Raw genomic sequence first — 25,712 nt, forward strand, 5'->3', positions numbered from 1 at the left:
CTCACCTAGACTTGTAAAAAGCCAATTACATAGTCTTTTATTTCTAGCTTGAAAAAAAACACTTAAATTACAAGGAAAATATTTACAGGATTCATCACGTTTTAAGCTGGGAGACTGGATGTGGGAGGGTGCTCAGTGTCCCTTGCTGGGACAGGCTGGGACAGATTAGGTGACCTGCCCGAGGGTCCACAGCTCACTCGTCAGAGTCAAGAAGAGGACTCGGTCTCCGGACTGCCTGGCCCAACCGACAATGAACAAAATATCACAGGTGTGCCAGAGCCATTTTGCTAACAAATAATTACATGCTTGTTTAGTGTTTAAGAGAAATCTTAATTATTCTGAGAGATCTCTGTAGAATCATCCTAGCGACGTGTATGATTGAGAAAATTCTTAAAGAAAAACAAATAAGCTTGTCTCCCCGATGAGACCCACTGCTTCTCCCCAGGCGCCACCGGCCTTTCTGGGACAGTGACATGGAGTAGTGGGCTCCGTAAAGTCCTGACAGGGACATCAGCAGCTTCAGGAGCTCACTCCTCTTCCTGCAGGCCGGTGGAGCAGGCCAATGCTTTGCTTCAAAGTGCTTTGGAGAACATCTTCTTACTCCTTCTCTGGAAACACAACGACAGACACAGAGTCCCAGGCATCTTCCGTTGGGGAGCTGTCCTTGTCCAAGGCGTCTAAGATAGGCTGAGCCGGGTCCTTTAAATACTGGAAAAGGTTGAAAACGAACATCGTAACTAGTTTATCAGTTCAAAATACCAGACCTTTTACCTAAGTTTCAGTTGGCACAATCATATTTTATACAAGTGTAACTTCCTCTTCTGTTCACCAACGAAACAACTTCTGAAACTTGAACACCTCTTCGCCCCCATCTCATGAATAACTTGGACACAAATCCAAGGGCCAGCGAGCTAACACTCTGAAGGTGTGAAAGGGCACAACTCAGGAAAAGTAAGCTCTGATTGCTGCCCTGGCTGCAGGCCTGTGGATTATTAATCCTAAAATGTCTCTCAAATTCTGACTTTTCGGTGAAGGAGGAAACAGGCCCTCTTGTTCACCTACAATGGGGGAAAAGAGGGAAAGCTCACGAGCATTTTTCTCAGCCACTCCACCCACTGGTTGTTTCTCCTTCACACAACACCCAAGAAGGTGAGAATCCGGGCTTGCAGGACACTGATCGCGGCAGTCCTGGGGGTATGGGAAAGCGGAGGTCCTCACTATAAAGTGATATTCCACAGCGCCTAACCATCCGTCTCCCCCTGGCCTCTGCTTTCGGCTTGGCCCTCAGTTCACCACGTTACCAAGAATCTACCGCCTAGCTCTTGGAAATGCTGAAAGATACTGCGATACAGTAAGCTCAGAGCTGACTGATTAAAAGAGGAACAACGATGAATCACGTGCACTTGTGAAACCTCAAAAATATACATGAAACAGGATTCAGTATGCTCATGTAACTTCAGCGACTTTTGATATGTATTTTTCACACTTTCCTAGGAAAGGGAACCAAAAGACCGTATGTTTTAGATACAGCCCCCAAAGGAATAACTAGTAGTCAGTTCATTTACTAGGGTCCAGCTGGCGGTTCTACTGTGTGAGAGAGATTATTAACACAAGTAAAATTCTGAGACCGTTGAAAGCTGTTATTTTGTGACAATATTAACCCAGGAAGGCTTTGGCTTTTTTTTGTTTGTTTTTTTTTTGTGGTAAGAACACTTTAAAATGAGTTTTACCCTCTTAAAAAATTATTCAGTGCACAATACAGAATTGCTAACTATAGGCAAGAGGTTGCACAGCAGATCTCTAGAACTTACTCATCTTGTGTAACTGAAACTTTCTACCCGTTGAACAGCAATGCCCGTTTCCCCCTCCTGTGGTCCCTGGGAACCACCATTCTACTCTCTGCTTCTATGAATCTGGCCATTTTAGATGCCCCATCTAAGTGGAATCATGCAGGATCTGTATGGAGCTTCTAGTCGAGAATTTGACATGTAATTTGTATAATGTCTTTGTACTTTAAATACCTCATAAGAGATGAAGGAAAACAGATGACTTTAACCCTTTCTAGAGGCCCCACTCTGTCTTCACAGACTAGATAGAACAGAATAAAGATTCTGTTTTCACTACCTTCACCCCGATTTTCCTGGAGAATAATAAGCCTCCAGAAGCAAATACTTTTAAACTTTCTTCTATCAGCTAGCTTCTGATCCTAAGAATGTCCTGACTATGTCCTCAGAGGGCCCAGCTGCCTCACCGGGCCTCAGGGGACTGGGGCTGTGTAGGAACACAAGACCCACTCCACTTGTCTTTCTCAAGCCTTTTAAAATACTAGTAACATCCCCTGAGCGCCTGGTGTGCAAGGTCTTGTGCTTCCGGCTCTGTGCACTTACTCTACTAGGGTCCTCCTAAGTGCACCCTGTCAACCCAGAGCTCCTGCTCTTGACGGCTGTCTCCACAGCCTTACCATCCTCCAGCCAGGCTTCCTTGGGGGCATTCTCCCAAAAGCACAGGACCAATATGCTGCCTGGTGGGAGGGACCTACCGCAGCCCATCCCTTGGCCAGGCCAGGCCACCATTTTTGCCAACCTCTTGCCATTTAAAAAATATTTTTAAAAATTCTGGTAAAATACACATAATATAAAATTTAGCATCTTAACCGTTTTTAAAGGTGCAGTTCAGTAATGTACAGTGTATTTGCATTGTCATGCAATCATCACCACCATCCATCTCCAAAACTTTTTTCGTTTTGCAAAATTGAAACTCCCTACCCATTAAATGCTAACTCCCCATTTCCTCCTCCCCCCAGACCCTGGCAACCACCATTCTCCACTGTGTCTCAATGAACTGAACTACTCTAAGCACCTTCTACAGATGGGATCCTGTAGTATTTGTCTTTTTGTGATGAGTTTATTTCACTTATCATAATGTGTCAGGGTTCATCCATGTTGTAGCATGGGTCAGAATTTCCTTCCTTTTTAAGGCTAATATGCCCTTGTATGTGTAGACCACATTTTATTTATCCATTCTCCATCCCTGGACACTTGGGTTGCTTCTGCCTTTTGGCTATTGTGAATAATGCTGCTGAACATGGGTGTACAAACAACCCTGTACCTCTGTGAACTCAAATCTCTGTCTCCATGGCTTTATCCACTGCTGTACTCTTAGGTGTTACTAGGGGACTATGGAGTGTGGACATATCACTCATTTATTTATTTATTATTATTTTATTATTATTATTATTTTTTTTTGAGGACGATTAGCCCTGAGCTAACATCTGCTGCCAATCCTCCTCTTTTTTGCTGAGGAAGACTGGCCCTGAGCTAACATCCATGCCCATCTTCCTCTACTTTTTATGTGGGACGCCTGCCACAGCATGGCTTGACAAGTGGTGCCATGTCGGCACCCGGGATCCAAACTCGTGAACCGCGGGCCACCAAAGCGGAACGTGCGAACTTAACCGCTGCGACACCAGCTGGCCCCAATTATTATTTTTTTAAAGATTGGCACCTGAGCTAACAACTGCTGCCAATCTATTTTTTCTTTCTGCTTTTTCTCCCCAGTGCATAGTTGTATATTTTAGCTGTGGGTCCTTCTAGTTGTGACACGTGGGGTGCCACCTCAACGTGGCCTAATGAGTGGTGCCATGTCCACGCTCAGGACCTGAACCAGTGAAACCCTGGGCCGCCTGCAGCGGAGCGTGCGAACTTAACCACTCGGCCCCGGGGCCGGCCCCACGTCACTCACTTAGACCTGTGCACACATACCTCTTCTATTTGTACTGGGATGCTTGGCGGAGACTGAAACCAGTATTTAACCAGGCCTCTGTATTTCAGGACCAGGAAGAGACAGGCCCCTGCCATCACCGACAGCAACAGAAAGGTTCCAATGGCGATGAGAATCACTTGCTGAAGCTTGGTAGAGGCTAAAAAGATGACATGAAAGTGAGCAGGAGGACCATCCCACACATGATAGAAACATCGGGTAATTTTTCATGCACCACTGCGTAGTGTTCATGTCCTGGTAAGATGGACAGATGCTGCCCCTCCTCACCCAGCCCCATAGGCTTAAATTAATAGCTAGTGAAGGCAATGCAAAAATAAGGCAAGGGTTAGCTGTCTGGCGGCTCTTGCTTCCAGAGATCTCAGCACGAGCTCCTCAGACCCACAGTTAAGTGCTCTCTTCTCGCCCCCTTCTCTCTGCATCTCCCCACTCCCACCTCCCTTCACCTAATAAGCGACCCCTGATTTCACTATTTTAGGAGTATTCTTTTCCCAGCTCAGAAAGGACATAAGAAGGCGTGTGTTACCTACCATCTGCCATCGTTTCGTAGCAAGATATGTTGCTTAAATGCCCGGGTCTAGAGATGTTTAGCATTGTCCAAAGTAGTTGTGCCTTGACTTGTAAACAGTATACCGTTAAGGGTTTTAAATCACTCAGCACAATGGAGTTGGTCATGAAAGGCCCTGCAACCTGGGTAAAAAACACCAACACCACAGAGGTGAATCACCCGAGTAGACACGGTCAAGCCACTTCCATCCTCTCAAAGGTTTCCTCAAATTCACAGTGAAACACAACCACCAATAAAGAAGAAGATTCTGTTCTTAAAGAGCCAATAGCTTACGCTGGACAGATGCTATACATGAGAACTGGTGAGGAGTGTGAAGAAAGATGCTGATGGCTTCAGGGCTGTTGTTCTGGCTGGGAGGCCTCGGAGGGCCCGTCACAACCACGGAGGGACCAAAACTGGAATTTAGCAAATCTCAATTTTCCCTTTTAAAATGAACATTTGCTATTTCATGGTTAATCTTATCTAGATACTTCACGTTAGTCAACAAACAGAGAAAAAAATAATTCTAGGAAATAATGTTCCTTTAGTTCCCAGCTTGCTTCTAGTTTTAACTGAAATGTGTGGATTCCTCTCATAGTTTTGGTTAAAATGATCTTAGCAATTTATGTAATCGGCAAACAGCTGGGTCCCAAATTCTTAGAGGATTCTGTCTCTTCTCCAAGTCCTTGTGCTGCCCTCACTCAGGCCTTGTCACCTCCACACCTGGGTCACTCCAGTTAATGGCTGGGGTGACCAGATGTTGTCACTGAAACCAGTATTTCAGGCATCTGTATTTCAGGACCAGGAAAAGACGGGCCCCTGCCAAATGGGCCCCTGCCAATGACAAAGTTGTCACCGTTCCGCAAGGAAATGAGAAAAAGATGGATCATATTATGGCAATATGGGATTTCTTCTAAAGGACTACTTTCTTATTTTGAGATACAGAAGAATATGCTATAGCCATTTGAAATGGTGGTATAACATGATCCGTAACATCAAAGATGAAGCTGCTAGGACAATGACTGAGAAAAAGGTTATTCAATAGTATATGGAACATAATCTTACTTTAAAAAATTTCAAATAATCATATTATTTATTAATAATAGGATTACAAATGATTTAAAATTTTTTTCCTTTTGTTTAATGGTGATGGACTGCCAGGGCCGGGGGACAAAAGTTTTTGCTCATGATGCCACATAAAGCAATTTTAAGGACAAAATTCCCTTGTGTTTATTTCAGCAGCCAGGGGGCATTTCTGAAATTGAGAATCACATGTTGCAGAGAAGAGCTAACATTCTGGCCTGAGACTGCTGTCCTTGGATAGGCCTGCTTGCAAGGCTGACCCACGGCCGGCACCTGGAAACCTGGATTTCAGGAGTGTTCCCTCCATTTCCTGCCTGATAAGGGTGGTTTATTGTACAAACAATGTGGTTTATGCTGAACACTGCTTTCCTTTTGGGAGTGTGGAATTTTGATATGTGCTGGGCAGAGGGTGCCCACATGACCTGCCCCCATAAAACCCCTGGGTGCTGAGTCTCTAATGAGCTTCCCTGGTGGACAATATTTCAGATGTGTTGTCACAGCTTGTTGTGAAGGAATTAAGTGTGTCCTGTGTGACTCTGTCAGGAGAGGAGTCTCGGAGGCTTGTGCCTTGATTCCTCCAGACTCGGCCCCATGGGCCTCTTCCCTTTGCAGATTTTGCTTTATGTCCTGTCTTTGCAATAAATCATAGCTGTGAGCTCAACTCTATACCAAGTCCTGTAAGACCTTTGAGCAAATCTAGGGGTTGGTCTTGGGGACCCCCAACACACAGCTGGAATGGAGATCATGCCAGTGGCTTTCAGAGTCATTTTAGCCCTAGAATCGTTTGTCCATGAAAGTCCAAAGTCAAGAAGCTCTGGGTGAAAAGGGCTTTGGGGTCTCCGCAGATTCCAACTTATAACTCAACTGTTTCATTTTACACCAGAGGAAACTGCAGCCTAGAATGGCTAAGTGACATTGAACTAGTTCCAAGTAGTGGAAACACGGTCCATGCACTTTTCATTAGGGCACACTGCTCAGGGAGGCTGGTTTCAACGTCCTGGAGGGGAGTCCTCAGCACTGCGCAGCCCGCCCAGCTCTAGGACACCAACGGCAATTCACCCTCTGGGGGCTGATTCGGTGGAGTGAAGCCATCCACTCCGTCATAAGCAACAAAAGTATGGCCAGGCCCCTGGTAGGAGCGCTGTAACATGGTGCATTCTGGACAAGAAACCAACTCAATGGTGGAGGAAAAATGTTGTCAGAGTGCCCATCCTTTCTCCTGCATTTCCAGCGCCACATCTGACGTCCAGGACGTATATAGCCCAGGATGTATATGGAAGAGGCAGTCGCCTCTCCCTTCCAGATTCTTCTAGGCTTTCTCTATTCCAGTTGAACAGCTCTTGACCTCCAATTTGGGGAAATGATTATGTCCTTCTTTACTACATGCTAAGAGTCTGTTCTTTGTGAGTTTTGCCTTCCCAGTGTTTTTAGATTCACCATAAAGAAACAAAGAGAAAGTGCAAATATAAACTATGTGGGAGAAAACCTGTGAGTCAGAGCACGGCCCCTGGGGCCAGATGTCTGTCTCTGCTTTGCTAGCTGCCAGCCGCTGACTTGGGGCAAGCTACTTCACCACCTAATCTCCCTCTCTGTGAAAGAGGTTGTTATAAAGATGAATTGAGATGTATCTAAAAGGCCTGGCCCAGTGCCACACACAAAAGAAAGCTCTCGATAAACATAAGCTCTTATCACTATTATAAAAATTATAATAATGTTGAAATTAAGAAATCATGAAGTTTACGTAGATAGTAAAACCTTATTAAATGTGGCCTAGATAATCAGGCCTGGAGATGATTAAAGGCCGTGATTTTTTTCTTGGGCTACCCAGGTACCTGTGTCAATGGTATTCCTGCCACAGTCCCTCGGGTAGCCTGCGTTCTGACAGAGCCAACCCCTGGCTGTTCTCCATGTGCTGAGCCCTCTCAAACCCCCTGGTCCTGCTCCCTAGAAGGCTCTCCTTCCACTAGACTTTTCACCTGTTCACATAAGCCTTCTCTGCAAACTGTTCAAACCAGAGAAATGTATATAGTTGACCCCTGCAGACTGCAGTGGTGGATTCCTTGTAGAAACAGGCCCACTGAACCTCCCCAAACTCCAGTGGGGGCAAAGGCACCATGAGCACCGGCCAAGTCTGGACCCCCAAGAACGGGGCGGGGTGGTGTCAGAGGCCCTCTGCTGGGCCTGGTGGAAGGGAGGTCTCAGCACAGTGAGGAGAACACAGGCCTTGAAAAGGAGGACGAACCCAGCTAAGTCTCAGCATGAAGGCCACACGGGGACCCCCTGTTCCCCCCGCCTGTTTTAAAGTTTACTTTCTTTTGCTGTATCAGAATCTCCGAAGAAAAGAAAATCAAAACAAAGCAGCAAAATGCTCTTGCCTTTTGGATTCCTGCCTTTTCCTTTTCCCAGTAATGGACGTAATACTGAAAAGCGACCGTGGAATCATAGATGTCAAAGGGAGGGGACAACTTGATGATAAGGGAGCCTTCTCCTGGGGTCACCCAAATGTTTTCTGGAGGCCCGACGGTAACTGGAATAGAATTACAAAAACAAAAAAGGTTATCAATATATGTACATACACACACACGTTGTATATGTAGAGATACACAACATGTATGTTGTATATACACAAATTATTTGCATACAATACATTAATATATAATTCTCTCTCTCTATATATATATATATACTGTGTACACATACACACACACACATATACTTATGTATGCAATGAGTTTACATTCAGGCACACAAGACTACCAGAGACTGCCCCAGGCACACGATTTACTTGGACGGCTAGGGGGCAGGAAGCCGGGTGGGGCCACAGTGCAGCACCAGGGGCTTCTTGCCTTCAGGGGAACGAGGGGTCCTCACAGCAGTCCACCTAGCGGCCCAGAGACCAACCCTGCCCACCTCACAAGTCAGCTTGGGTAACTGGCAGGAACAGGAGCCTCCCGGCTTAAAAGCCACCAGAACTTCTCATAACGCCGCCACAGGACCAGTTTCCAGAGTCCCCACGAGGAACACAGCCAGTTCTAAGAACCACTGCACTCGGCAAAGCCCTGAGACGTGGCTTCCTACCACGTATTTAAGATTGTCCCAGGTGAGGTGCCGTTCACCAGTCAGGGGTCATTTTGACCATGTGCCATGCTGCCTAGTAACAGAGTTGACATACCACCTTTATCAGGTTTCCAGAGAAACAGAGCTGGGAGGTTACCCAAAGGTCAAATTTTTATATAGAGGGGGAAGAGATTTTGTTAGCCCTCACCTACAATTTCTATATCAATGAACAAAAGTGGTATTTACAAACCTGTCAATATATTTGTCTCCTAGCTTATTGTAATACTGTGTTTAAAAATATAATAGCTCCAGCAATTCCACTCCTGGGTATTCGTCCAAAGAAAATGAAAACACCAACTCGAAAAGGTATCTGCATGCCCATGTTCACTGTAGCATTATTTATAATAGCCAAGACATGGAAGCAACCTAAGTGTCCCCTGATGGATGAATGGATAAAGAAAATGTGGTGTGTATACACACACACGGAATATTATTCAGCCATTAAAAAGAAGGAAATCTCTTCCATTTGCAGCAACATGTCATAGATACGGAGAACAGATTGGTGGTTGCCAGAGGCGGGGGGTGGGTGAAATGGGTGAAGGGGGTCAAAAGGTACAAACTTCCAGTTCTAAGATAATAAGTCCTGGGGATGTCATGCACAGCATGGTGACTAGAGTTAATAATACTGTATTGTATATTTGAAACTCGGTAAGAGGTAGGTCTTAAAGATTTTCATTACAAGAAAAAAAATTGTAACTATGTGAGGTGATGATATTAACGAGACTTACTGTGGTGATCATTTTGCTACATGCAAATATCAAGTCTTTATGTTGTACGCTTGAAACTAGTATAATGTATGTAATTACATCTCAATTTAAAAAAAGAAAAAATATAATAACTGCAAAATATTACCATCGTAAGTCTGTGTGTCAAGGCTTTTCATATAATTTGCAGGGTAGCCAAGGACTATGACTCATGATGTCCTATAAATGAAAGGTCGTGGCATTTATCAAGCGAGCATTTAAACTGTGTAATTAACGGCAGGAACTCAGATCAAAGTGCAGCCTGGGTCCTACAGGTTCTGAGAGGCCTGTATCTGTACGTTTTACACCCACAGGCGCTCAGATCACTGGGAACAGTTATGTGTTCACGATGGTGGGCCTGGATTTCTCTTACGTGTGCACACTGTCCCCTAGGCTCTCCCCGGTTGGCGAGGGTTAGGCATATGGTCTGGCCACCTTTCACTCTGTGCAGAAGTAACTGGTCCCCACAGGGTTTGCACCTGTGCCTCTATCTCATTTGTTCTGATGGAGGAACTAGGCAAAAGATAGAGACAGGGCCAGGCCTGGCCCCCTGCCAGCCAGAGGGATGTTAGCAGATGGGCTGGGAGTGGCCAAAAGCTCTTTCATTGAACCTGCTCATGGACGCCGGCACAGGCATTCTCAAGCTTCCCTTTCAACAGCTAAGTGATGGAGCATGGGCAGGCACACCGACCTGCAGGGCCCAGCTGCCTGCTGTAGGTCCCTCACCTCGGCAGGACATATTCTCTAGACTCTTCCATGACTTAGACACGGGAGTGGGCGTGGGAGCATGGACACCAGCCAGGAATAGTCACCGCTGACAGGTCAGCACTGGAAGACCCGCCCTTCTGAGCAAAGTCCTAGGTCTGGAATCTGATACCAACCTGATAAGCCTGTTTCTCGAGAAGGCCTTCTCTCACTGCACTGAAGGAAGGCTCAGGGCAACTCGGGATGACTGTTGATGGCAGCTTCCACACACACAGTGATGACTACCAACCAGGCAACACGGACTCTACGTGCGTGTCCACACAGAGCCATGTAACCACCACAGAAGGTTATCCCCACTTCCCAGAGCGGGAATCTGAAGCCCAGAGTTGAAAATAACTTGGCCAGAGTGACAGCCAGTAAATGGAAGAGCTGGGATTTGAACTCAGGTTTATGTGAAGGCAAAGTCTGCCCTCCTCAGCCACATCTCCTCCCTCCACCCCGCAGCGCTTGGTAAGCCATCGTCATATTGGTTATTCATCCTAAATCCACCGCAAGTGGTGAGAGCAGAGAGGGGATTTGAGAACACCACTGCCTCCAACTTTACAAGTGAGGGGCGGAGGATGAGAACCCAGACAGCAACTAACCGAGAACACTGCTGCCCAGCTCAGGCTGGGAGGCCAGGGAGCAGCCACTGGCCGACACTGGACCAACACGTCCATGACACATCCCGCTTCGGTTACCATCTCTTGTCCCCTGGGTGCTAGCCGGTAACCACCATTACTCTTTTTAAACTAATTCCCACTTAGGTGACATTTTATGGCTCAAATGTGTGACGGTCCTCTACTCAAGGACAAATGACTTGTCCACAGTTGACAATCAGCTGGCAAGGACTCCACTGTCTGCTCTTTCCACCCTCACATCACCTAGCTCAAGCCATTGAAGTTTTTTTTTTTCTTAGCTTCTTATTACAGAAAATTTCAAACACACAGAAAGTAGAGAGAAGATCGTGACAGAAGCTCACGTACTCATCATCCAACTTTAAATCAACCGTCAGGTCACGGACAGTTTTGTTTCTTCTGTGCCCATCCTCCTTGCCCATGCCCCTCCCACTCTCTGAATTATTTTGAATCAATCTCAGACATCACATCATTTCACCAGTAAATACTTCAGTATGTATCTCTGAAAGATAGGACCCCTCCTTTTTAAAAAACATAAACAAAATCCCACTATAACACCTAAAATAAATTTAATAATTACTTAATATATTGGCAAATATCTAGATTTCCATACTTTGTCTTTGCATAACCTGTAGACACTGAAGAAACATGGGGCACAGCTGACCATATGACAAAGGAATCATTGAAGGAACAAATGTACAAACTAGTATGTGACGATTCTTATGCCCCTTTCCAATATCTGGGAGCACATCGGTTCATTCAATTATTCAACAAATATTTACTGAATATCTACCACGTGCCAGGCACCATTCAGGGCTGAACTAAATTCTTTGTTGAACATAAAAGAAACTGTGCCAGAAGAGGTAAGGGTGATCAGTGAAGCCAGTAGGCTGGCAACCCCTCCAGCACAGAGGTTGGTAAACTTTTTCAGCAAATTGCTAAAGTAAATTTAGGCTTTGCAGGCTAGACAGCCCATGTCGCAACTACTCAACTCTACTGTTAGAATGGACGCCTCCACAGACAATCCATTAAAAGATGGTGAAACTGCATTCCAATAAAACTTTATTTACAACAAGAGGTTGGTGGGCCGGATTTGGCCTGCAGGCTGTAGTTTGCCGACCGCTGGTCTAGCAAATCACACTTTCCTAGCACCAGCCTCCATGGCTAGTACTTGGGTTTAACCATCATACCCACCTGTGTGCTGGTTACTTAGGGTGAGAGGCAGGACCGAGGTGCATGGAGTCAACGCTGTTCAGTAAGGAAGAAAGTGAAGAAAAGCTGGAAAAGATAACGGAAGTTTCAGACCCAAGTTCTCTTACCATTCCGAAAGTGCTGGAACCAAGGTACCGTCACCCAGGCAGAAACGCGTCCTTCTAGCTCAGCTTGGACACGTAAAGAGACGTTGAAATGCATTGGGAAACCCTTTGAGATGTTGGTTTTGGTAAAGTTGCACTCCGTCGTGGTGATTTTCACACAGTTCACCCCTTCGGGGTTATTATTGACGTCGGACCACTGACTAGTGGTACTGGAAAGGAAAAAAGGATTCCACTCACAGAATGCTCTCTTCTATCATGTGTAAGTTCCCCCAGAGCTGACTTTTTAAAAGGAGCTTTATTGAGATATAATTCATATACCATACAATTCACCCATTTTAAGTATATGATTCTATCGCTTTCAGTGTATTCAGAGGGTTGTGCAGCCATCACTACCATCAATTTTAGAACATTTTCATCATCCCCCAAAGAAACCCTGTACCTATTAGCAGTCTCCCTCTCCATTTTCCCCCAGCTCCCAAGCCCTAGGCAGCCATTAGTCTACTTTCGGTCTCTATGGATTTGCCTATTCTGGACATTTCACATAAATGGGATCATAAACTATGTGGTCTTTCGTGACTGGCTCCTTTCACTTAGCGTGTTTCACTCAGCATGTTTTCAAGCATGATACATGCTGTAGCATCTATCAGTACTTCATCTCTCCTCATGGCTGAGTAATATCCCATTGTATGGACATACCACATTTTGTTTATTCATTTATCTATTGGTGGACATGTGGGTTGGTTTCACTTTTTGGCTATTGCAAATAATGCTAAGTCTATTCACATACAAGTTTTTGTGTGGACATACGTTTTCAATTCTCTGAGGTATATTTCTAGGAGTGGAATTGCTGGGTCATATGGCAACTGTATTTTTAACTGTTTTTCAAAGCAGCTGCACCATTTCACATTGCCACCCACAATATATGAGCGTTCCAATTTCTTCACACCCTCATCAACACTTGTTATTATGTCTTTTTTATTATAGCCATCCTAGTGAATGTGCTGTGGTCTATTGCTGTGGTTTTGATTGGCATTTCCCTGATGAATAATGATGGTGAGCATCTTTTCATGTGCTCATTGGCCATCTGCGTATCTTTGAAGAACTGTCTACTCAAATCCTTTGTCTATATTTTAACTGACTTATTTGTCTTTTAATTGCTAACTTGTAAGAGTTCTTTACATATTCGGGATATAAGTCTCTTATCACATATATACTTTGCAAATATTTTCTCCCATTCTGTCCTGCAACTGATTTTAATGTTTCAAACTCAGCCCCTGCAACCTATGTCTTAGGAACGATACTGTGTTCATACAAACCCCACTCGTGCTTCCTGCTAGCATGGTTTGATTTTACCCCACAGTTGCCCATTTAAAGAGAATTTGCCTCACCCATGTGAAAACCCTGCCAAATACAAAGCTACACACATCCTTGGAAGTGACAATGCACTTCTCAGAGTCCCAGTGCCACACCCCTGCATGAGACTTTAGTCCTCAGCTCTGACCTCTGTCCTTGCCTTGGGGGTCAGACTTGAGAAAAGCCAGGGAGGTGACTGCTAGAAGCCTCAGTGAAGGGCAGCAGGCAGTGTCCCCTCAAGGGACAGGCTATGCCCTGGACAGCAAGACTGGCCTGCAAAGCCAGGTCAGGGGGGACAGAAGAGATGAGGCTGGGGTCACTCCCCTGGCTTTCACACGTGCTTCTAAGTGTACCTCTGACCCCGACTGGAGACTTTCCTTCTGTTAAAGAGGATGGACAAGATGACAGCCACTTCAAGATGTGTGGCCAGGGCTTCCATAGAAAACGCCCGCCATATTCACATCCAAGCCCTGGGGGCACAGACCCTGATGGGGAGAGGCATCCCAAACCACAGGCACCCCCTTGCAGATTGGGACGTGTGCTTCAGAAGGGCTGCATGATTCTTTTTCGAGGTATACAGATACTTAGGTATTCCAACCTCCTCCCCACAGATCCCAGCTGTTGAACTTGGGCACAAGGTCCCCTACATTTCAAAGGCGCATTCCTTGATTCACCAGGGAATTGACCACCATGACCTCCTCCACTCTTCCAAACTTGCCTCTTTCCCAGAACTAATTTTAAAAACGTTTCTCAAAAAACGGGTTTAAAAAGGAACAAGCCATCCAAATTTAAATGACAGGTGAGACATGAAGGCTGGCAGTTTTGGGGGAAGGAAGAATAGGAAATGAAGCTTAGTTCTGGAATGCTGCCTCCCTCTCTATCTGCAGAGGGTAAAAATAAGGTGATGTTGGCCCCATTTAAAAGGGTAGTAAAAGGAGCACAGAATCAAGAGCATGACACCGCCCATCGCCAGACTCCCAGCCTCTCGCCTGGGGCTCTCTGCAATCTGTCTGAGTCTTACCCAGAAAGTCGGCCCAGCACCTCCTCGCAACATACCCATGACGGAATGCCACTGTTCTCAAAGTTATCTAATTCTGAAAGCAACCCTCATCATGAAGGGGAACAGAACACAGTGGTTAAACACTTGGACTCTGGAGCCGCATTACCTGGGTTCAAACCCCAGTTACTTCACTTCTCTGTTCCTCACACTCCTTATCCATAAAATGGGGAATAACCACAGCATCCGCCTCCCAGAGCTGCCGTGAAGGTTGAACCAGTGGATGCCAGGAAAGACCTGGGCCGGGGCCTGGTGCCTGGTAAGCACCACATAAATTATTCCTTCAACACCTCGGCAGCGATTTTATTGTGAGCCTCTTTTAGATCACTTCCAAAAATGGTAAGTAAGTTTGTCCCCTTTGACCCAGCAATTTCTCTTCTAGAAATCTTAGAAAACACTGAGAGATGATTTATATATGAGGACATTACTCATAACAGTCATAAACTGTCAACTACCTACACCCGTGAACGGGGGAAAAGTTAAATACATCACGTGTGATACATCATATAATAAAAGGTGCAATGAAAATGCTTACACAGAAATGATCATATGAAAAAATGCTCACGCTTAAATTACGTTAAGTTAAAAAGAAATGAAAAAACAAAGCAGGACCCGAAAGTGTAACCCTGGTTTTGTTTCATTTATATACACAGACCAGCACATTTTCAAATAAGTCCGTGCATGCAGAAAAACGCCTAGAGAGAAATACCCTAAAATGAGAATAGTAATTATTCTTAGACTGTAGAACACCAGGGTTGTTTTAATTTTATTCTTTCTACTTTTGGGGGTTTTCCAGATTTTTTATAAAGAACATGTATTGCTATTAAAATCAGGAAAAAAAAGAAATTAAGAAAAATGTTTTGAGAAGACTGGGCTGGGCAGGTCCTGGCCTGGCAGCAGACAGGCGGGGCCTCACTGAGGAAGGGCCTGCTGCCTGCCTGTGTGTTTTTTCAAGGAAAAGCAGAAATTGTTTTTTTAAGTGAACGCTCCAGATTTCTTAATGTTGACACTAATTAGAAAAATAAATAAATAAGGCGCCAGCCCAGTGGCGTCATGGTTAAGTTCATGCACTCTGCTTACGTGGCCCTGGGTTCACAGGTGTGGATCCCAGGCATGGACCTAGTACCACTTGTCAAGCCACACTGTGGCAGCATCCCACAAAAATAGAAGAAGACTGGCACAGATGTTAGCTCAGGGCCAATCTTCCTCAAGCAAAAAGAGGAGGATTGGCAACAATGTTAGCTCAGGGCCAATCTTCCTCACCAAAAAAGAAAACACTGTGAGCCAAACACAGATTGCAGGCCACACTATCTGCAACCCCTGATTTAAACTTTCAATTTTCCCACAAAGTGCGCTAAGTAATTTTAGCTTCGCTACTGTGACTCAAAAAAGAATCTCCTTCACACTTTAGAGAAACAGAACGGCAAGTGGTAAGTGCCAAGGACCTCAAAATTAAATTATTTAATGTATCTAAAACATCCCAAACATGTAAAAGTACCTAAAAAACAAGACAAAGCAAAGGCCCTCTTCCATCAACAAATCCGCAATTGGAAAAGAAAACAAAATTGGCCTCAGGTTCAGTTTTTAGTGACCCCTCAACTTTCCTGGACGTTGATCCTCACCCCAACGTTTGTTTGTTTCTTTCTTTTTTCCCTAATATTAGCCCTGAGCTAATGTCTGTTGCCAACTTCTTTTTTTTTCTCCCCAAAGCCCCCAAGTACATAGTTGTATATTCTAGTTGCAGATCCTTCTGGTTGTCCCGTGTGGGACGCCGCCGCAACATGGCCTGATGAGCAGTGCCAGGTCTGCACCCAGGATCTGAACCCGCGAAACCCTGGGCCTTCCAAAGAGGAGCACGCGAACTTAACCACTCTGCCATGGGACTGGCCCCCCAGCCTTTGTTTATTTTACCAAAACCAACCTCTAACCTGAAAAATATCTATGAAACGCTTTTTGAAAAAAAAACAAAAAGAAGCAAGTTAGTCTGTGATATGAAACTGTCAAAGGCTTTAACATTTTTTTCTAGTATTTAGAGGCACTCCGCCAACCCACAAATGTACTTCTCCGTTCAAGGCTAAGGAATGTAGTCAATAAATCAGTGGTGACCTCCCTTGACTGGAATCATTAGCTATAGGATACTATGTTTACGACGTTACGGGCATGTGACCTGTGTAGAGGCACAAAGATTCGCTCTTATGAGAGCACTTGCTTTGATGCCCTGCTGTTGCCATCTTGAAATTCTTAATAACTTTTGAACAAGGGGCCCCGGCATTTTCATTTGGCACTGGGCCCCACAAATTATGTAGCTGGTCCTCCAGGACTGGTCCATGTAATACAGATTATCATGATTGTAATTTAGAATTACTTGAGAAATAGATAAATGTGATTCAGAGATAACCCCCAAATTCTGTTTAGAATCTATTTTTATTAAGCAAATATTGTTACAATGGACATGTAAAGATGAAAAAGACCTCTGGAAACCCACTCCTCTAAGAAACTAACTGCCTGTAATTTTTCCAGATTCCCTCCCTGTTCTTGATTGCAGATACATTCCAAATTTTACACAGTTGCAACCGCTATCAGATGACACATAGTTATCCTTTTCCGTGGTTGCCTAATTGCTTAACCACAAGTTAACATGACACAATTTGCCTCTTTCCTGCTGCTGCACTTCACTTCAATGAATATCTGCATGAATACAAGTTTTGTTTTGTTTTCCTGATGGGTGGTTGCATTATCTGCTTAGGATAAAAGTAATATGGACATTTCTATGACCCCAAAAGTGGAGTAGAATGACTTCCCAGGAGGGCTGTGTGAACAGATCCTGATCCAGCACTGTATCCATCAACCACATCCTCTCAAGCACGGAGCATCACCATTTATTTCTTTAAATGTTTAATTAGTAATGTAAAAGACTTAGCCAATAATTTTTTTTTTTTTGAGGAAGATTAGCCCTGTGCTAACATCTGCTGCCAATCCTCCTCTTTTTTTGCTGAGGAAGACTGGCCCTGAGCTAACATCCATGCCCATCTTCCTCTATCTTATACGTGGGACGCCTACCACAGCATGGCGTGCCAAGTGGTGCCATGTCCGCACCCGGGATCCGAACCGGGGAACCCCGGGCCACCGAAGTGGAACGTGTGCACTTAACTGCTGCACCACTGGGCCGGCCCCTTAGCCAATAATTTTAACTTAGTCTTCGTGAACCTATTTAAGAAGATAAACAAGTAATAATTAAGCACTGGGTTTTGCCTTTCTTCCTCCTTTATGTGTTTGTACTGCAAATCAAGTGACAGCAAACAGTGAACACTCTGAAAAGGAGGTGAGAGAGAGAACGAGGGGCTAGAAGAATATGCAAAATGGAGAACCCGGGTAGAAGCTGAGAATTAATTGTAACTAAATGAACAAATTCCTTCTGAGGCCAAATTTGGCCTATCAGCTTACATAAACCAGATTTTTAAAGCTGAAGAAGACGAAGACTAAAAGCTACCTCCTGCCCTTTCAAGACAGGAAGCCCTCTTATATAACCTTCTCCTGAAACCAAGGAGAGAATACACTCGTGCCGAGCTAAGAGGTCATGTGGTTAGGCAGCTGGTTCTCCGACAGCCAGCGCCACTAAAGCCTTCGAATGAGTGGGAGGTTGTGAAATCTCTCTCCTTGGAGATTTTGAAAGTATGAGAGAAGCATCTGCTTCCCATGAATTTGCTTACAATCCTGCCAAGAGGCAGTGACGAGCAGCGGGCCCAGGGTTCCACAATGACTCCCCCACAGCTCCCAGGAAGGACAACGACAGAAACATCCGGCTTACTATTTAAACTGCACGTGGTAGACCACCGGCCCCGTGCCATTGCCAGGGGGCACCGGCTCCCAGCTCAGAAGCTGCTCAGCGTTGTAGAGGCGAATCTTCGGGTTTTGGGGAGCAGGCAGCTGGGAAAGAGAGTCTTGAAAGGGACAGAGAATAAGAGAAGAGGGGAAGAGGCAGGTGACAAAGGGGGAGTCAAAAGGAGAAAAACCGATTACAACAATGTTTCAATGCATACTACCCAACCATTCACATAACTCGCCTTTCGTGAAAGCGCAGAGATGTTATTACGTGTTCTCCCCGGCACATCCCCAGAGCCCACCTTTGACTGAAGATCGCACCATCGACACAGCCCATGGAGAAAGAGGGGATTGCGGCTTCCTTTCCACTGGATGGTCCAGTTCATATGAACAGCCCCCGGGTGCCAGAGTCTGGCCGGACTAGAAAGCCTGTTCCACTTTTAGTACGTGCGTGTGCCTGGAGTGTGGTGAAGACTCAACTGGTGGCCATGTGACAGGCATTAGGCCCAGCCTTAGTACCAAGGGACTGTTTGTAAACCTCACACACACATGCACGCACGCACGCACACACACCCCAAAGCAGGCGTGCAAAGTCCAAAGGCACACGAGAGGGTGAGACCTGTCTTCTGGGCTTCACCAGAGTTGCTGTGTTTCTCCAGGACCCCCAGCACCAAAATCACTGAGGTACTGGTTAAAATGCAGAGCCCCAGACCCCACCCCAGACCAGGAATCTGCATTTTCAACACGCTCCCCAGCTGATTATTATGCACATTAAAGTTTGAGAACTATAGACAACAAAAGAACACCCTCCCCCGAGAACCCCGACAAACATCAGAATCCCCCTCCCTGGGGAGACCTGAAAAACACAACCTGATCCCCGTCCACCCCAAGCAGATGCTTCATAGGACCGGGCTAGGGACTGACTGCAAGTGTGGAACCTTTTCTCCAGGAAGAAAGCACGATAATGATAAAACTTTCTCTGAGACTGAAAGATTAACGAGAAGGCGGAAAGAAAAGCTTGAAAAACATGCTGTCCCAGGATGCACAGCAGGAAATTCAAACCACACCTTCTCAGTCAACGCATCCAGTCTTGAAGAATGGTGCCTGGGTTGCCCTACCACCTGGACCACCAGCTCTTCTTCTGAAAGACAGATGCACTAGCAAAGCCTGTGGCCACTTGGTTGCTTACAAAATGCCATCATCTCCCCATCTACGAGCTGGGGTGGACCTGCATTCCAGATCTTTATTTGACCAGCTAACCAGCACTCCTCCCAATTCATACCTGGCCTCCTGAAAGCCAGGGCCGAAGGCAGACAGACAGACAGGCGCAGTGTGGCGGCCGGCCGCTCTCCTGGGAGGCCCAGCCCGCACACAGGCTGCTACGGCACAGCGGATCCCAAAACCGAGCTGAGAACTGAAGGCCTGCTTCTAGGGAGGCCATGGAGCGCCTTGGTTGGGGCTGGGCACCCATCAAAGAATCTTAGAGACCTCCTTTTACCGCCTGTATGAGTTTCTAGTTGATGCTGAATGAAATTACCACAAATTGAGCGGCTTAAAACCACTCAGATTTATGCTCTTACAGTTCTGGAAGTTTGAAATAGTTCTCACTGGGCGAAAGTCAAGGAGTTGGCAGGGCCGTGTTCCTTCTGGAGGCTCCAGGGGAGACTGTGTGTCCTCGCCTTTTCCAGCTTCTAGAAGCTGCTGACATTCTTTGGCTCGTGGCCCCTTCCTCCAGCAACGCTGGGCGGAGGTCTTCTTGTGCTGCCATCTCTCTGGTTCTGATTCTTCCGCCTCCCTCTTCCATCTGGAAGGACCCACGTGGTTACACCGAGCCCACACAGGCCAAAAGTCCAGGATAATCTCCCCAACTCAGGATCCTTAATTTACTCACTTCTGCAAAGTCCCTTTTGCCATGTAAGGTGACACAATGACAGGTGCCAGGGATTAGCACGTGGGCCTCTTTGGGGACCATCATTCTGCCTGCCACAGTGGCCACTTGGTTACTCACAGAATGCCAGCATCTGGCCATCTCTAGGGAGGAGCCAGTAGGAATTCCCTCTCCCCAGTCTCGACATGCAGCTAAGAAAGGAAGCCCCAAGGGGCCAGCGAGGAAGGACAGGCTTCCACCCCAACCGCCGTGTGGACCAGAAGAAACACTCCCCTGTAAAAGCTGGAGCCTACAGACTTTCACTTTCTTCGGCTTTCATCTTACTGAGGTGTGGGAGAGAGCACCGGCGGTTTTGATCTGATATTTAAGTTTCTTGGAATCCCCTCTCTCACCACATGCAGAGAAGAAAACAAGTCTTCGTACTGTGGATTCCACAGTGAAGTGCCACAGGCTGCCTACTTACTAACAACCGCCTTACACGGGTGCCCTCCGCACCTCTCGGAAGGCCGGGCCCCGAACGGCCTCACACCCTTTAGTCCGGCCCACATGGCCTCCCCTGCTCCTGAGAAATCTTTACTTCTCTCCATGGAGCTTTTCAGCCAAGTCCTGGGTTTACCCCACAGTGGTCAGGAGCCTGGATTCCAGGACTAGACCCCCAGGGTTCAAATCCACCCGCTCCTTGTGCGACCTTGGGCAAGTGGTTTAGCCCCTTTGTGCCTCGCTGTTTCATCTGTCTGAGGGGAATGACAACAGTACAGACATCAGAGGGCTGTTACGAGGAAGGAACGGGTTGATCTTTCCTGCAGTGCTGAGAACAGTGTGAGCACCGTGGGATCGCCGCCTCTGCTCGCTGCTGGCAGCTGTCCGACAGTTCCCCCCCAGACCCCAGCGTGGTGAGCTCCAGGAAGGCTGGCAGTGTCAGATCTGGGGGCGCCTTCACCCCCTGTGCCTAGAACAGTAAGCACTCAAGCTCTGGTGAATGAGCGGCCTGCAGCCCAGCAGTCTGCTCTTCTGCAGATGATGTCAGCACTTTGCTGCGTCCTCAGCTTGCATTTGTCTGCTCAAAACCCATGCAAAGCTCAGGCTCTCTTTTCCCTCCCCGGCTTTATGCGTGAGTCCCTCCTTTGTCTCTGGTCCCAGAGGCCAGCGCAGGAGTGGGTGGACAACTCTGGGCCATGGACTTAGCTGGTTGGCTCTGAACAGTCAATATACCTGGGCCATGGCACCTGCTGTCTACAGTGTTGACAAAGGCTTGGTGGGAAGAGAACAGGATTTATGGACAAAGGGCTTTAGCTGGAATCCTGCTCCCGCCATCTCTAACCACAGGATCCTGCCCAAACCCCACCCGGGCCTCAGTTTCGTCATGAATAACGAAAATGACACTATCCCTCTCGGACTTGCAGTGAGGGGCAAACGCAAGAGCATGAATGGAAGGTGAACCGACAGAGCTGCTGAAGTGTGATTTTTAAGACGTGACAACTTCAGGCTGTCCTCATTCCTCAGGAACGGCTGCTTCTGCAGGTGGCAAGCGGCAGCCAGTGACCCAGACCCCGCCTTCAGTGACCACCAGCAGGGTGCCCAGCCCTGTGCTGAGCACTGTATTCGACGGTCTGACCCAGTTGAAGGCAGAAGAGTGGCCCCCAAAGACGTCTGTGTCCTGTGCATATGTCAGCTTACATGGCAAAAGGGAATCAAGGTTGCAGACGAAATGTAGGTACCTCATCAGAAGACCTTAAAATAGGGAGATTATCCTGGGATGTTTGGGTGGACCCAATGTCATCACGAGGTTGTTTCTCTAGAAGCTGGAAAAGGCAAGGACATAATTCTCCTCCTAGAACCTAGAAAGGAATGCATCCGTACTGCTACCTTGATTTTAGCACAGTGAAATCTGCATCCGACTTCTGAGCTCCAGAACTGTAAGATAAGAAATTTGTGGTGTTTTGAGGCACTAAGCTGGTGGTGATTTACACAGCAACAACAGGAAACTACGACAGTCCCCAGTGGTAGACACCAGGGCTTCAACGACAACCCCAGCTCCTATAAAGATAAAAGTTCAGTCTCAAGTGGGGGGTACAAAGCCCCACTCTACCTTCCTTCTCCATGGTCTTTGGGGCAATGATGCATAACTATTAATGGTAAGAAGAGATAACCTACATATCAGCCATGCAAAGTGTGTCCTCTGCACCTCTCAACCACAGCTCCTTCTGTTCCGCCTTCCTGCCCCAACCCTCCACTTCTGATCCATCCTGGATCCAGATGTTTAAGATTTTATACATACTTAAGAATAGGCTACCTGGGTCTTAACGGCACAGTTTGATTAACATACATCACATATAAATAATAAAGTAAAGTACAATTAATATTAAAATTAATCATTTAATCTTGACAACTGAAGACCTTTCTGGATCTTTCCTTGAATGGGGCATTATGATGAACATCAGTGATGTTCATCCCCCTTCAGGTGAGAAGTCTAAAAAACATTGCCTGGGTCCTCAGTGATAACCAGGAAGTTGCTCTCTTCAATAAACACTGAACATCAGCTTATTTACCTGGACCATTTGTCTCTTCCTATGAAGGATGGTTTTGTTTCCTTGAGGATGATTGGGGCTATTACCTACTTCAAAAGAATGGTTGAGGAGATTAAGATGGATATGTATATATACGTACTTAGCACCTTGTCTGACCTAGCAGAGTGGCCCCATAAATGGGAGCTATTAGGATCATTGATAGAATTTGCCCCAAAGCACTCCAGCTATTTAGTGGTTTCAACTGTCGGGATTATGGACAACAGGAGTTACTTAATGTACATTCATTTGCAATGGTTTTTATTTTGCTGGGGATTTCCCGTCTTTCTCAGGGGTCTCTAAGCACTTTAGAAACTTTGGATGTTTAAGTCAGCAAATCATAGTAATAAAATTCTGTGGCACAAGTACAGATCTAATCCAAATTAAGCAGCAGCTATGACAATTACAAATAGAAGCATTAATTCTTCAACACTCAGGGAATTAAATTAAAGAGTCCATTGACTTGCCACACTTTAGTGCTGGCGATGAGTTTTCTACCTAAAGCACATGGCCACCACTTAAAGCATTGCTCCAAACTGGGTCTGGTCCGATATCTTACATATGTTATCTTTATACCAACTCTAAGTGGTAGATATTATAAATCTCCCTTTTAAAAATTCATTTCCAATACTCTCATTTTTTTTCTCTGATCATAAAAGCAATGTCATGATTATTGAAGGACACATGTAAATTATGGAAAAGTGTGGAAACTTTTCTACTGCCCATTTACTATGTACTCATCCTTAATATTTTCACTTTGTGTTTTTTTTTTATGATTAACATATTTTTGTGATTTTTTTTTTTTTGCAGGGAAAGACTCGCCCTGAGCTAACATCTGTTGCCAATCTTCTTCTTTTTCCCTCTCTTCTCCCCAAAGCCTCAGTGCATGGTTGTGTATCGTAGTTCTGAGTCCTTCTAGTTCTTCTGTGTGAGCTGCTGCCACAGCACGGCTACTGGGAGATGGATGGTGTGGTTCTGCAACCAGCGAAGGGAACCCGGCTGCTGAAGTGGGAGTGCCAAACTTTAACCACCAGGCCACCAGGGCTGGCTCATTCACTTTGTGTTTTGACTAACAAACAGCTTCTCTTTAAAATGTCCCAGTTAGTTTTCTAATTGTTTATTATGAAAAAATTTCAAATAGTCACAAAAATAAAGACTAGTATAACGTGGTGCTGCTTTTCAAAGCATCTATGGTGAAGGGCCAGTTCGTTTCCACTGAATCACACAGACCCAACTTCTATAGAATACAATAAAAGACAATTACTAGAAAGATGGACATGCCCTTGGGTGTTGCGGCCATGTTGAACTGCAGTTTCTAAACACTTCTGCAGTCTTTGGACTCATAGCAGACAAGTCACAAACAGTTGGCAGACCACCATTAGTCAGGAACAGCACTAGTATATAAAGTACCATCACTTCCCCATCACCGATCTCAGGCAATTACCAACATTTTGCCAATCCCCAAATCTCATTTGAAGGAAGCCTGGGGGGACCTGGAGGAGGCCCAGGGAGATCTTAAGGAGGCCCAGGGAGCGGATGGACATAGGCTGCTCAAGACCTGAAGCTGGGGAGGGGTAGAGTCAGGGTTCAAAGCCAGCTGTCTGACTCCCATGGGAAAACAGTTAACCATTTAGCCAGGAGCACATCCTCAGACGCAGGGCTCCCCTTACCAAGGAGCTATGGAATTTAAGAGCCTTTGCAAGGGATGCTGGTCAAGGAAACAAACCCAAACACCTTGAGACTTCAAATGGGAGGAAACTTCTAAATTCTTGAGACTAAGTGCTACCCAACCTATGATATCAGTCTCTCCGTGGGAAAGAAGCCAGCAAAACACAAACACATTTGCATACACAGAATGTTCTCCTACCTACACCACAGTCACTGATACTTTTTTTCTTTTCTTCTAGTCTCAATATTTGGCTCATAAGTATAGTCAGTTAGTATCAGAAGTAAAGAGGCTGAGAACCCATAAGGGGCTCTCCGGATGCAAGCAGAGCTGGGATCACAAATCTCGTTTAGCTAAACCCCTTCCACCAAACAACTGGGGGTGTGGATATTTCTGGGTCCTGCTCTGGGTGCTGCGCCCCCCCCCCCCCCCCCCCCATTGATCTGATCCTGGGGAACCGACCACCTGGATTTCACAACCACTATCAAACACAACCAGGCCACTGTGAGACAGTCACGGTCACACCTCCAGGGCGGAGGTCCCTGCCGGTGGCTGACCTCCGTGGCACGAAGCTGCAGGGTAGACAGGCCTGGGTCCCGTCTGCAGCTCAGGCCACTGGGGAGGACACGTCAGGCAGAGGCTAGATCAATCAGGCCGGGATGAACAATCTGTGGCCGGCAGAAGCACCCCTTTCCCGAGCCCTGGATTCGGTTTTCCCTTTGCTCGTTTTGGGAAATTCAAAGAAGTCGACCGCACTCAATTATAGGGTTCGGGGGCGCGGGGGCGGGAGAAGAGGAGCAGCAGTGTGTCCAGATTCATGCGGGGGCAGAATGAGCGTCTCCTTCCTGAGAAGAGTGACCCAGGGATCAGGAGGCCGGGAGGGGTGACATTCGTCCCGCGCCTCCTCCTGGCCGCCGGCTCCCGGCCCAGGGACTGCCTGGAATTCCCCACCGTCCACCCCGCACCCGCCTCGAGCTCCTCGCCAGACCCCCTCCACGCAGGCCCTCACGGATCCCACTGGCTAAGCACCCCCACATGCTGCAGGCACCCGCAGACCCCAGCCGCTGCGGACACCCCGTGTACCCCTAACCGATCGGGGCTCCCCGTGGATCCCCCACCCTCTCCGGGCTCCCAGGGGAACCCACCCGATCGGGGTACCCCTGCAGATCCTCAACCGATCGGGGCCCCTCGCGGACTCCCACCCGCGGCGACGACGCCCCCGTCGGCCTGGGGTGCCCAGGCCGGGCTTACCTGCCGGGGGCGCTGCAGCGCCGCAGCCGCCGAGCAGCAGCAGCAGCAGCAGCGGCGGTGGCGGCGGCCGCATGGCCCGGGGCTCTGGGCGCCGCAGGCTCGCTGGCGACTCCGGGCGCGGCCCGGCGCCGGCGCGGGGTCCGCCG

The 25,712-nt window shown here is 46.8% G+C and overlaps 1 protein-coding gene across 1 annotated transcript; it reads right to left on the reverse strand.

Moving 5' to 3' along the window:
* Positions 1 to 16: 16 nt before the first annotated feature.
* Positions 17 to 25,706, reverse strand: LOC124234318 (interferon gamma receptor 2-like). The gene is made up of 7 exons (XM_046651633.1): positions 25,567 to 25,706; positions 18,184 to 18,316; positions 11,969 to 12,174; positions 7,783 to 7,934; positions 4,308 to 4,467; positions 3,762 to 3,919; positions 17 to 708 (listed from the first exon to the last, which is right to left on the reverse strand). The coding sequence occupies exons 1-7, from the start codon at positions 25,637 to 25,639 to the stop codon at positions 598 to 600; spliced, it is 993 nt and encodes a 330-aa protein (XP_046507589.1). The 5' UTR covers positions 25,640 to 25,706; the 3' UTR covers positions 17 to 597.
* Positions 25,707 to 25,712: the final 6 nt, after the last annotated feature.

Source organism: Equus quagga, unplaced genomic scaffold (genome assembly GCF_021613505.1).
Source record: "Equus quagga isolate Etosha38 unplaced genomic scaffold, UCLA_HA_Equagga_1.0 73442_RagTag, whole genome shotgun sequence".
Classification (NCBI taxonomy): Eukaryota; Metazoa; Chordata; class Mammalia; order Perissodactyla; family Equidae; genus Equus; species Equus quagga.